The sequence below is a fragment of the Gymnodraco acuticeps genome, unplaced genomic scaffold (genome assembly GCF_902827175.1).
Source record: "Gymnodraco acuticeps unplaced genomic scaffold, fGymAcu1.1, whole genome shotgun sequence".
Taxonomy (NCBI): domain Eukaryota; kingdom Metazoa; phylum Chordata; class Actinopteri; order Perciformes; family Bathydraconidae; genus Gymnodraco; species Gymnodraco acuticeps.
The window spans coordinates 5,043,784-5,056,895 of NW_022991180.1; the positions used below are offsets into that span (position 1 = coordinate 5,043,784).

Consider the following 13,112-nt stretch of genomic DNA (forward strand, 5'->3'; position numbering starts at 1 on the left):
GAGAAAATTATCCTTTTAGTAACAATATGTTCTGTTCAAAAAGAAGATAAAATACAAAGGGCAAAGAAAATCAAGATCATTTCAGCAATTATTATTTTATTTCATATATTAGTGCACACTTTACTATGCAAGATAAACATTATGATACTGTGACAACACTGAGGGATTCATGACCAAGATGAAAGGAAATGACAATTATTCTGTGCTTCTGTGAAATACAGTGCAGTAAATCCTGTTAGCTATTGTACGACGCAGCGGTCTGAAGTCCGGTCTGAAGTCCGGTCTTCCTGCGGTTCCTCGTGGGACGTTGCAGGTTTCTCCTTTTGGTACTGATGGTTCAAAATGTTTTGCAGGATGTCTTTGCTCTCACTCGGTGGTAGATTGTAGAAAAAATACAGTGGTGCCATCTGAATGAACCTAGTGAGAGAAAGGACAATATATTCAAACATTGTTGTGTTGAATGCAACTGAACTAAACCCGTTTCAATTTGGTTTGGAATGACTCCTAAGGGTTTTGTGGAAAAAGACTTACAGGATTTACTGACAATATCCACCCCTCACATTATTTGAACTGATTGACACATGTAAGATGTAAAACCTAAGAGAGCACGACACAGGCTGCAGAGCTTCCTCTCCTACATTAAGCTGCTCCACATTCCCAGGAATTCATCTACCCATAATCCCTCTCCTCCAGCTGATATTTGAGAACAGGATTAGGGCTCCTCCCCTCACAAGCAGCATGACCAGTGTCTGCTGAATTGAGGCTCTACATCTGGACCGAAAGGGAATGTGTCCGGCTGATTACATTTAAGCTTCTTTAAAAATGTTAAGATACGAGGGGTGGTCTGCTAGGCTTTCTTCAAAAGCAACAGGAGACCACCGTCTAGTCAACAAGAAACACAGTTTAGAAGACACAGAAAAACAAATGTTGACCTACTCCTCTGGTGTTGTGTGGGTTACGGTGCGGAGGCAGTTGTCCTCGGAGAAGGAGTGCTGGTGGAACAGCACCCACTCGGGAAGGCCCAGTTTGGGGGTCCTGGCTCCGTACCCAGACAGAGGGTGGAGCTGTGCCACGTGCTTATGGGTGAGGATCAAGTAGTTCCCAGATCCATCCACATCCCGCGCCACCTGAGGGAACAGCCAGGTGAGTCAGATACAAGACTGAGTTTACCTTAAAGGGGACCTATCATACAAAATGCACTTTTGTACGTCTTTTATACATGAATATGTGTCCCGGTGTGTCAGGGAACTCACCAAGTGTCAGAAAACACACCCCTCTCTCTTTTCCTCCATACCCAAATCTCTAAAAACGGGGCTGCAACGGAGCTGATACAGACTGATCCAGATTTGAAATATCTCTGAAGTCAGAAACAAGGAGCTCCGCCTATATGGGCAACTCTCCACCTATCAGGGGAATGGGGGGTTGCCGTGGCATGGTAACAGCATGGTAACATGACGCTAGTGCCTCGCCCCCCTCCTTTGTCAGCTGCAGCTCATTTGCCACAGAATCAGCCCTTGTGAAGACAGGGCTGGAATAGAGCAAATAGAGCGAAATGAGGCATGGCTAAAATGCATGATCTGTTTGGTATTTTGAAAAAAAAACTTCACAGACATGTTTTATATAGGTATGGCCCTACAATATATTATTTAAATATAGCATGATAGGTCCACTTTAAACTAGGTCGGTGGAAGTCTTTAAAAAAAAAACTCAAAACACATTTGTAAAATGTAGCCTTTTAGGAAGCAAACTCCTGCTCTCTGATGCACTTTCTCAATGCATTGCGATGCTTTTTAACCTGTCACCCGAATGTGTGTTGAATTTGCACTATCCTCCTTTTAATGCACAATTCCATTGTTGTACCTTTAATCTAAATGTATTTTTTATATATGTCTACTCTACAGTTTTCTGTTTGTTTTTATGTCTTTTACTGGTATCTGTATTCTGTGTGAGATCAATTATTTTCTGTGAAATGTCTATGTGAAGCACTTTGGACTGCACTTGTTGTATGAAAAGGTGCTATACAAATAAAGATTATTATTATTAAACAGCGCACATAAAAAACCCAAAAGATAACAGATGACGAGAAAATACTGACTTTTTGCGTGCCTTAAACGTTTGTAGTAGTTGAAATACTGAAACAGTTGAAGATGTAGTTGAAGTGGCAGTTTCAATACAAACTCTGAGAGAAGATGAAGTAATAATAATAATACATTTTATTTATATAGCACACTTAAAAATATCTCAAGGTGCTTCACAATGCTATGAGGAGAACATACAATAAAATAAAAAGTTATCTAAGGAACATATTGAGTAAAATATAAAAAGAAGTTAAAGGACAGTCAGTGAAACACGGGGCAGAACAGGTTGAGGCTTTTCTTAAAAACTGAGAGTGATGCAGAGGTCCGTATGTTCTCTGGAAGCTGATTCCAAAGACGTGGACCCAGTGTCCATTTAGGTGTCAGCACTGAGGGAAGTTGAGTTTAAAACGGTCAAAGAAGTTAAAGATGCCGTCGCAGTTCAAGCATTGAAAGGAGTTACAATGTAAGATGATGAAAAGGTGATTAATCAAGATAGTAATTTTAGAAGTGAACTAAATATTGCTAGTGTATGTGCTTAAAGAAGATGTCAGCTGAAATGTGAAAACTGTTAAGTAGGATAGAAATTGTAAAAGAACATTTGTGGAAGTCAGAGAGATGAAGAAGGTTTTTGGTGTTGCTCAGAGCTGAAGGCTTGACACCTGAAGGGTCGGTTTATTAAAGCCGTGTTTCCTGACCTGCATGAAGAAGCCTGCCAGCAGGGCTCTCTTGATGCTGAAGGTGTTGCTGCGGGAGCCGAAGGCGGGCAGTGAGGTGGGCAGCTCGATCCTCTTCAGAGTGTCCGTGAGCTCAGAGCAAAGAGCGTCCGCTGCCAGCAGAGCGGCGTGGCTCAGGAAGGAATCCTGACACCACTTCTCCTCATTACAGCCTGACAAAGAGTTGGTTATAGGAATACACAAAGAGTAATGAAGACATCATCAATATGTCTGATAATGGGTCTTTTTTAACTTTACATCAGATTAGATATCATTTAATGAGCCCATATTGGGAATTCTTATTGTTCAGCAGCACGTTAACAAGGCATTGCAAATGTAATATTTAAATTTAAATGAACATAACAGTAGGTATATCTCTAACAAATCTATTAAATTCACAATATATTACTAACAGATTAAGATAGAGAAATATTGTCAAGAAAAAGAAAAATATAAACAAAGGATACTAATACAATATACACAATTCCCCTCAACTGTCCATTTTCATTTCGTTAGGCAACCTCAAAAACAGTCATCAGGACTTTTTGAGTAACAGAATCACTCATTATAATATGTTGTGATTATGTAAATACCCCCTTGAACCATTTCTAATGTGATTAAACCTGTTTCTGTGATTATTCACTGATCTCTATAGCATAGTGTGTTTGTGTGTGATGTGTGTGCATTCGCCGCTGCTCTGTAAACTCACATGGGTTCTGCTGGCTTTGTTTGAAGGCCTTGTAGATGTTGATGAGGGTGAAGTGGTCTCCCTCCGGGTGCTGGAACTTCATGTGGCTCTGAGTCGCCTCGGGCTTCATGTCTGCAGAGGGAACTATGAAGCAAGTTGGTGCTGAAACAAAACAAAATGTAATGTTTAGATCCTTATGTTTACTACATTGGTTCAAATGACATGGGAGCCGATGTTACCTGTTAGCATGGCAGCGATGATGACCACCTCGCTGAAGCAGTCGAACTCACAGGAGGCCAGCAGAGTTTTGGCCATCTGCGGCTCCAGGGGGAACTCAGACATGATGATGCCCATCGCTGAGAGGTTTCCGTCATCATCCAGAGCTGCAAGGTAGTCCAGCTCCTCCAAAGCCTGCATGAGGCCTCCGGGGTCTGGGATGGAGAGGATTTTGGATCATACTTTAATCTATATTTTACTAAATGATACCTTGGTGTAACTGGGAACCAAATCCTACAGTGAACCAGTCTTGTCTTCATGACTATCAAGTACAATCTAGCGTTTAGGTTGCAGATTGAAACAATGCAAATACTCCTACCCTCACTTCTCCTTTTACAAGCATGATGGAGAACCTAAAATGGCTTTCAGGTGACATAACGACATGGAAGCTCTTTCTATAGACATCCATGACAGATCAGCTTCAAAGCTAATGAAAAACGTCCCACTCAATTCTACACACTGGAACTTGTAACGAAGAGATTATTAATAACATTATTGTTCAGGTTTCATGCTCTCTAAACTGTAATCCAGAGTGCTGACCCACTGAAGCAATCCCCCCCTTCAAAATACCGGCACCCCGGTGGGCTGCTCGGAGTAAAAAGGCAGCAAGAGATTACATTTTATAATCCTCACCTACATCTGCCATGCATCACTATGCAAAATGAAAAGTGGGTCATGGTTCCAATGGGATTTTCTGTTCTGTTTTTGCAACAAATCACAGTGAAACAGAGAGGAATTAAATCCACTTTTAAATGCGCTCTATTATCCTGTACACTCCCACAGACCAACACCATGCTCTAATCAACTAATGTGTGTGTGTGTGTGTGTGTGTGTGTGTGTGTGTGTGTGTGTGTGTGTGTGTGTGTGTGTGTGTGTGTGTGTGTGTGTGTGTGTGTGTGTGTTGGTGGGGTGAAATCCAGGGGAACAAAAGCACATGGAAGCAGGTCAGCTCTAAAAGGATGCTGGCAGAACAGGAGCTGTCAGTTCAGCTGGGACATGGCTCACTGCCTTCAAATTAAAAAAAAATTCCTGTGTTGCAACAAAAGGGAACAAACTGACTGAACCCAAAATGTTCTCATTATCACTGAGGATGATGAGGAGTCAGGGGCTCAGCCAACACAAATGGCCATTAAAACTTTCTCTGTGTGTAAGTCTCACCCGGCCTGTCGATGAAGTCGCAGTGACTCAGTCCAGCGATCTCCATCCTTTTCAGGAAGAGCACCGTGGACGTGATGTCAGACTCCACCACGCGGGGGCGAATCTGCACAGGAAGCTGTCTGTCCTTCGGGTACAGGCAGAAACACTTGCCTAAAGGATAGAGACTTAGATTTACTATATGACAGCAGCAGGGGATTTACTCCAAAAGTGTTTGCAAAAGTTTAACTTCTCACCTTTGGGACCTGTCAGCTGTTTGCGACTCTCGGCTTGACCCGTGCTGATTGGCTGAATGAGGACTGAGTTAGTTCTGATCCTGGGGTTGTAAACCTGCAACAGCATCACAGTGTGTTAACTATATAAGATGCTCAAATGTAACCAAATACATTTTATACTAACACAACATTTTCAGACATTTATGTGAAACCTATAGTTAAGTTATTTTACAGATGAAGATTTTATATCTTCAATATATTATCAACCAAATAATGTAAAAATACTTAAAGATTAAACAACCCAACAGCGTATTAAGTCGACAAAAATAACACTATTGCGCAGAGCTATATTCAAAAACTATTAACATGAAAAACTAACAAGTATACTTAACATTCAAATATAAAAGCATATACATATATAAGTTGAAATATAACTCAAAAATATTGAAAATGCGAGGTGTCTAAATCTTGATTTATTGTTGTAAATCAAAGGGTAATGGGATAAATAATACATGATATAAATAATGAATCAGCAGAACTGTCTCATTATCTAGAGTGTTGCTGGTCATTCCAGTATAATCCTTCTTAATTGCCTTTTTTATATAGCAAAAACAACCAGATAGATATACAAATACAAAACAAGGGATATAATTATATATAAAAAAAACATGGTGAATCGTCACCATCATTCTACATCCTAGGGTACCATTGGATGCCTGCCCAGTTCTGGTGAGATCTTAGAGATTTAATAATTTATAACCCTGGAAGAAATAACTTACATTTCTTTTCTCCAGCCCGGCATCAATGACAAAGTTTATGGAGCCCACGGCCCAGAAGAAGTCCTCGTTTGGGCTGGATGTGAGGAACACCCTGCGGGTCCGGGCTGCCCCCCCCTCCTCCAGGAGCGGTAGGTTCCCAGGGCGACCAGGGTGCACAGCAACGGGCAGGAGGTCCCCCAGCTCAGGGGGTACACTCTGCCCCTCATGGCACAGGATGTCATGGGCCAGATCTATCTCCTGATGGACAGAAGAAAAGAAGAAAGTCAGAGGAAGACATCATTTAAAGGTCACCTATTGTACTGTTTTTCATCAATATATTATCTCAGATATATACAAAACATGTCTCTGAAGTGTGTGGCTCCAAATACCAAACAGATCACGCATTGCAGCATCCCATAATCCCCTCTGTTTCAGCCCTGTTTCAAAAGTGCTGATTCTCTGTCTGTTACTTTAGATGAAAATAAGGAGCCCCTCCCCACGCCCCTCTGAGAGATATTTGGTTACAAAGAACACAATGGTGCTCTAGGAGGAGATTCAGGTGATAAGGTGGGGGGGGGGGTTACCTTGGTTGCTGATTGGCTAATGGTTACACAAGCCAAACATTTTTTATGACATCATAAAGTGGCTAAAATCTGATCAGCTCATTTTTCAGAGAGGTTTTTATATAAATGGATCAGGAGAAAAAGGGAGAGAATATTTTTTCCTGAAACTTTCAGAATCTCTTTACACAGAGGGGACACATGTTTATGTATAAAAGACATGAAAAATTGGATTTTGCCTAATAGGTGACCTTTAAGAGCACACATACCATCATGCATGCAGTGCTGCTTTTTACCTGTGTCGTCACCAGAAACACGACCACGTCTCCTTCCTCCTCTGAGCGGTGGATCTCCAGCACCAGGCGGAGAGCGGAGCAGAAGTATCCGTCCCCCGTGCTGCAGTGCACCCCTGCCCCTGCGCCCGGGCTCTGCAGGCGGATCAGAGGCGCTGCTGACCCACTGAAATGGACCAGCTGCTTCGGGTCGGGGTCCACAGCTGTGAGTAGGACGACCCGGAGCTCAGGCCTCTGCAGGGCCACGTCCTTCAGAAGACCCTGCAGCACGTCAGTGGCCACGGTCCTCTGGTGGGCCTGGTCCACCACGATGACTCCGTAACGCTCGAGCAGAGGGTCCGACATCATCTCTCTCAGGAGCATGTCGTCAGTGCAGTACCTGCGGGGGGGCAGTCAACCATGCTTGACATTACACACACTGTACATACTGTACATATTACACTACCTAGGATGTATTGGACTTTTAATTTCAAGCTATGTACACAATGTGTTGTTGTATATAGAACACTTTGTTAGTAGATTGGTATATTAGAGTAATCATATTTATTCTGTATATTTTGATATTCTGAATATATGTATTTTTACTGAGGATATGTACACTGAACAAAAATATAAACGCAACACTTTTGTTTTTGCTCCCATTTTTCATGAGATGAACTCAAAGATCTAAAACATTTTCTATGAACACAAAATAACCATTTCTCTCAAATATTGTTCAAAAATCTGCAAAAATCTGTGATAGTGAGCACTTCTCCTTTGCCGAGATAATCCATCCCACCTCACAGGTGTGGCATATCAAGATGCTGATTAGACAGCATGATTATTGCACAGGTGTGCCTTAGGCTGGCCACAATAAAAGGTCACTCTGAAACGTGCAGTTTTGCTTTGTTGGGAGGGTCTGGGGGGGTCCGAGAACCAGTCAGTATCTGGTGTGAGGGGTAGGATTAGGGTTAGGGGTAGGGTTAGGGTAATGTTGTGAATTGAGTGGCCCATGGTGGTGTTATGGTATGGGCAGGCGTATGTTATGGATGACGAACACAGGCCACTCAATTCACAACATTACCCTAACCCTAACCCTAACCCTACCCCTAATCCTACCCCTCACACCAGATACTGACTGGTTTTCGGACCCCCCAGACCCCCCAAATAAAGCAAAACTGCACGTTTCAGAGTGGCCTTTTATTGTGGCCAGCCTAAGGCACACCTGTGCAATAATCATGCTGTCTAATCAGCATCTTGACATGCCACACCTGTGAGGTGGGATGGATTATCTTGGCAAAGGAGAAGTGCTCACTATCACAGATTTTTTCAGATTTGTGAACAATATTTGAGAGAAATGGTTATTTTGTGTTTATAGAAAATGTTTTAGATCTTTGAGTTCATCTCATGAAAAATGGGAGCAAAAACAAAAGTGTTGCGTTTATATTTTTGTTCAGTGTATATATTGTTTTTCAATGTTAATCCTTATTTTTTTAACACAGTATTTACATTTAAATGTTCCCACCATTTAAATTAGTTTTTCTATTGGTCCGCTCATCATAGTGCACAATAAAAGCGAAAAGATTCAGAATCAAAACACAACTCAATTTACACTTCCCATGACCAGTAGAATCCGTAATAGCCTTAACATAAATCCTCAGGTTTCTTAATTATAATTCAGAAAGAAGGGAACCTCAGATGGGCATTTTAATGAAAGTCACTTTTATCTACATGTCAGCTTTACCCCCATTAGTGTAATTTACTCTGATAATTACGCATAGGAGGGGATCTCTCCTACATGCTGGCGGCCTGAGGATCTGATCTTTCCCCCCTCATGTCCCGGCTTCCTTTGTCCCCCATCTGACTTATAAGGGAACCTCATGAGGGAGTGTGACATATGGGCAGACGGGGGGCCGGGCAGCTGTGGAGGAGCCCCTGAAAAGAGCCCCCTCGGGCCTTTTGTTCACTCCTTTCTTGTGAATTAGAAAGGGCGGGGTGATTTAGCAGAGTGTGTCATGACTGTGCTTTATATTAACCCGGCAGAAAGAGAGAAAAAAGCAGATAGAGAACACTGGATAGATCTGCGTTTTTTTTAATAAGAAGTGCTGCTTTGCCATACCTTAGGACTGAGTCATTGTGGGAACATGCTTCCAAAGGGATGCTGTATCCGACTTCATGACCAATGTTGACGTCCATCTCATCTGCCACTCTCAGGGCGAGATCTACAGCCTGCTGCGCGTGAATCTGCGTACAAACCACCATGCCATGCTGGAACTGGACTGACAGGCAGAATTCAGCACACCACTGGGGGATCTGTTTAAAAAAAGAGCAAGATAAGTTGTTTATATCACAGATGCGTCCCCACTTTAAGTAAACGTTTGAATATCCACCTGGCACAAAGTTTCTGCATGAATTAAAAGTGCAGTATTTCTGATGGTAAAGTGTAAAACACCCTGCAGTACTCACTTGAGAACTTCTTCCAGTTTTGGCAGAGCCACTGACGATGACAAACCGTCCTTTGGCCAAAGTGTCCATAAATTCACATTTTGCATCCCACACTGGCAGCTCTTTCCTTTCCCTCAGCAATTTGTAAAACCTGGAGGAATAAGGCAGTCCATCAAACTGATTAAGCTCCAAAATATCATCATTTTCAGTGTCTCGTTGACTCAGAGTCTCTGAATCTGAACAACAGGGTGATATCCTCTCGGTATACTCCTCTCCAGTTAAACCAGTAATGTCCTGCTCCATCACAAGTGAGGTCCCAGTCTGTCTGCTTAAGGTTTCAGAAACAGATCCACGAAAATAAAGTCTGGAAGTGTCCTCTCTCAGTAAACTGTTGGACAGCACACAGTCCGCTCTGCTACTGAAGTCAAACGAAAGACTCTGTAGGCGGCCAGCCCAGTGCTGTCATGTGGCCACTAATCCCATAGAAGAGCGGTCATCAACAGATCACACACACACACACACACACACACACGCGCACACACACACACACACACATAGATGGGCAGAGGCTCAGAGGGGTCTGATGTTTACAATACAAACTGGCTCATTTGCAAAGACCCCAAGCTGTGCATGAAGTAAAATGCAATTATTATTTCCCAACCCTGTTTAATTAAGACAGTAATTAGGAAATTAATTATACCACTGGTTGACAAACTGAGATTATTTTTGCATCCAACAACAAGCAGTTGTGCCAGAAAATACAGATATCTATAACCAAGGGGTTCACAGTAGCATCAATTTGGGATTTGAGCCCTAGAGATACTAAGATACTTAGTGAATTTGATACTGCATTTGATATTGCAGATACATAGTATCTCTCGCAGTGCTTCTCAAAGTGTGGTCCGCGGACCACTGGTGGTCCGTGAGCGCCCCCTAGTGGTCCGTGAGTATATTGGTAACATTTCACATTTTTAATTAATTAATTAAAGTTTTCCGCACTCTCGCGGGAATATCTCCGCAATGGAGCGAGCTTAAGTTTCACTTTCAATTGCATGATATAACCCAGATAAACACCTTCATCCCACATGTTGCCACTTGTTTGTACAATTTTCAGGCGATTTGTAAAAAACGATGTGTTTTTAGATATTTGTGGAGTTAGGTGGTCCGCGGTTCGTGTGGCTACCAGTCCGCGTCAATCAACGGTAAGTTTTGCCCATTACTTGCCCAGTATTACTTTCAATATTATTATTGTGATTGAGGATTAAATCCGTTTTGAAGACCACCGTTTTATATCGTGCAGTTTAGCGGCAAAATAACGTCAGTTAGCCAGCTAACGCTAGCTTTGTTGAGTTTATGCTAGCTAAACAAGTAGTGGTTGTAGTCTACAGCAGTAATTAATATATTATAGCCTACTGCTTTGGCACTAACGGTTGATAACCGTTTATGAAAATAAAACCAATTGAACTGTACTGAAATAATGACAAGTTTTATAATTGTCTTCGGCTCCTGCTGTGTTTTTAAAGCCTTTGTAAATTATCCATGCTATTTTCTATTTAGAACGAAGACTTCAGAATCTTAAAATCCCTTTATGTTTGGATGCAATTGTGCTAAATTCAACTCTGGAATCAAGCAAATATTAATGTTTGCATGACATTAGTTATTTATATTTTGATATCACTTAATTATACGTTTAATACATTTAAGTCAAGCTAAGGCACATCTGATGGTAGCTAGTTAGTACTCTTACCTGTGAGGCCTCCTCCAAACAGCATAATAACCAGACTGTATCATTAAAACTAAGTACCAGTTCTAGATCCTTGACTTTAGACAAACAATTCAAGAGACAAAATGTATTTAAAGACCAATCTTTATTTGAATGTGCCTCTTAACCTGGAGACTCCGGACTCTCCGCGTGAACGCGCAAACGGAGGGTCCGTCTGCGGCGCGTTGCGGCTGCGCAAGGATCGCGGCCACTCTAGTCAATGGGTGCTATTCCACCAGACGCGCCGCGTTACGGCTCAGAAGCGTCCCAGAAGCGTCTCGCCGCTAGGCTCCGCTCAAAATAGGATTGAAGTCTATTTTTCGACGCGACGCAGCCGTAACGGCAGGCAGGAAGTGGAACGTTCAGAGCAGAGCCGTATAATAGAAGAGTTACGACAACGGAAGTCCAAAAACGGTTATCGTCACGTGGTTCATGTAGACGAGGATCGTTCCCCGGAAGTTCATGGCGGGCAATGTGAATGCACTGATAACAGGAGATAGAACTACGATTTTTGGTAATTATTAGTGAATAAAGGTTTTGATTTGCAATATTTATACAACAAATCGATATGTGTATGTATTTACATCAATATGTTTTAAAAAATAAAATAGAATTTGCTAATATTAAGTGATAATATTAGGATTAGTGTGAACAACTAGTTTACATGGTAGGCTAACAGTGCCTTGGTTAAAGAGCCTGTTGCTGTTTATTTATAGCTTTGAATTCTTTAAAACCAATATTATCTTCTTAAACTTGTATGGTAGTCAGGAGCATCACTTTCTAATGTTTATTGATATATTTAGAGGGAGCGGATCTAAAGTAATGCTTTAAAATTCAGATTAGATTAATGTCTACCATTTTCTTAAATTCATGGTAGTTTCAGTAGTCCCATGGTAATTGAGGACACAAGTTATCTAAATTACTAATGTCATCTTTATGGCTTTCAGAAAGGACAGGAGACCGACAGGTGACTATCAAAGGACTAGCAGCAGCAGCATGATGATGATGATGTTAAATGTGTTGTTTTAGGAACATCCATTGCAAATACATGGAATTCAATAAACATTGAATAGCATATCATGCAGTTTGTCTGTGCCTTTTCCTCCGTGTTGTCCTGGTTTGCTGTGCTGCCTCCTAGTCGCCACCATGGTTTGCTGTGCTGCCTGGGGATGCTCAAATCGCTCCGAGAAAGGAGTACGAATGTACGGCTTCCCCACTGACACAGAGCGGAGGAAAAAATGGCTGGCTCAAGTCAGCAGGAGCAATTTCACGACCAACAGCAAACAAATATGTGAGGTAATTATATACAAACACTGCATTTGCACTTTTTCACAAAACGAAAACCACACCATTGGGAAAGCTTAATGTTTTGTTTAATACAAAAAAACAGGCTCTTCAGGCTCCATTGAATCCCCCTCTGGTTCTTGTGCTGAAAGAGGGATAAACAGACAGGAGAAAGGGTTATACACACCTATATAGCACACCTATTGGATGGGAAATTGCCTTGGGGAGATAAGGTGTGGTATTTGTTCCCAACTGAAGTTATGGAACTTTATTATTTGTGAATTTAATAAAGTATGACAAATGGCATCAGTAACAGATGTGATTTGAATTTCTATAAAGTTGTCTCACATTCTTGGTCATATTTTATATACAGTATGTAATGAGTATAACATGTCCAGTAAGTATAAAGTGTTTCCTAATACTGTGTATTCAACCACTATGGAATATGTATGTGGGCAGACAAGATTCAGACACAGTTGTTCTGTGTGTGAAGTAATGTCATGTACCTGGAAGTTTGGGTTGGCAAAATGGAGTAAGAGAGGGACTTGAAAAACCTTGGTGGCTCTCTACTCCTGTTGTTACAGTTGTCTTGGTTACAGCTCTCACGTGTTTTTTTGTTGCCATTTCCACATCTTTAGAAAATATGAAATAAAAAATTGAAGTGAAATCAACCTCTTCTCTGGAGAACAAACTTTGATTTCTCTGTCTTGTGAGTTTGCAGTCTTGCTCCTCCACCTGTAACATCACTGCCCCTCCACCTGCCATACAGTAGGTTACTAACAAGATTACTTATATAATACAGTGATAGAATACATGTTTAGTATGCTTACTTATATAAAACAGTAGTATTACACTTACCTTGTGTTTTCACACTCACTTAAGTCCCTCTCCCTTTGCCATCAATCC

The 13,112-nt window shown here is 41.5% G+C and overlaps 1 protein-coding gene across 1 annotated transcript; it reads right to left on the minus strand.

Annotated features, from left to right (window-relative positions):
* Positions 1-88: 88 nt before the first annotated feature.
* Positions 89-9,626, minus strand: dhx32b (DEAH (Asp-Glu-Ala-His) box polypeptide 32b). Its single transcript, XM_034237946.1, has 11 exons — positions 9,182-9,626; positions 8,835-9,028; positions 6,740-7,115; positions 5,905-6,141; positions 5,147-5,240; positions 4,914-5,063; positions 3,719-3,910; positions 3,501-3,641; positions 2,774-2,964; positions 937-1,127; positions 89-417 (listed from the first exon to the last, which is right to left on the minus strand). The coding sequence occupies exons 1-11, from the start codon at positions 9,461-9,463 to the stop codon at positions 240-242; spliced, it is 2,226 nt and encodes a 741-aa protein (XP_034093837.1). The 5' UTR covers positions 9,464-9,626; the 3' UTR covers positions 89-239.
* Positions 9,627-13,112: the final 3,486 nt, after the last annotated feature.

Bases quoted from the DNA above. Each gene is read 5' to 3' on its own strand.
- dhx32b (XM_034237946.1), bottom strand. From the start codon at position 9,463: ATGGAGCAGGACATTACTGGTTTAACTGGAGAGGAGTATACCGAGAGG. The intron at 1,128-2,773 runs GTCAGGAAACAC...CTGTTCCCTCAG, and splicing joins TGGCAGGCTTCTTCATGCAG to GTGGCGCGGGATGTGGATGG. The intron at 418-936 runs GTAGGTCAACAT...TTCTCTCACTAG, and splicing joins ACCCACACAACACCAGAGGA to GTTCATTCAGATGGCACCAC.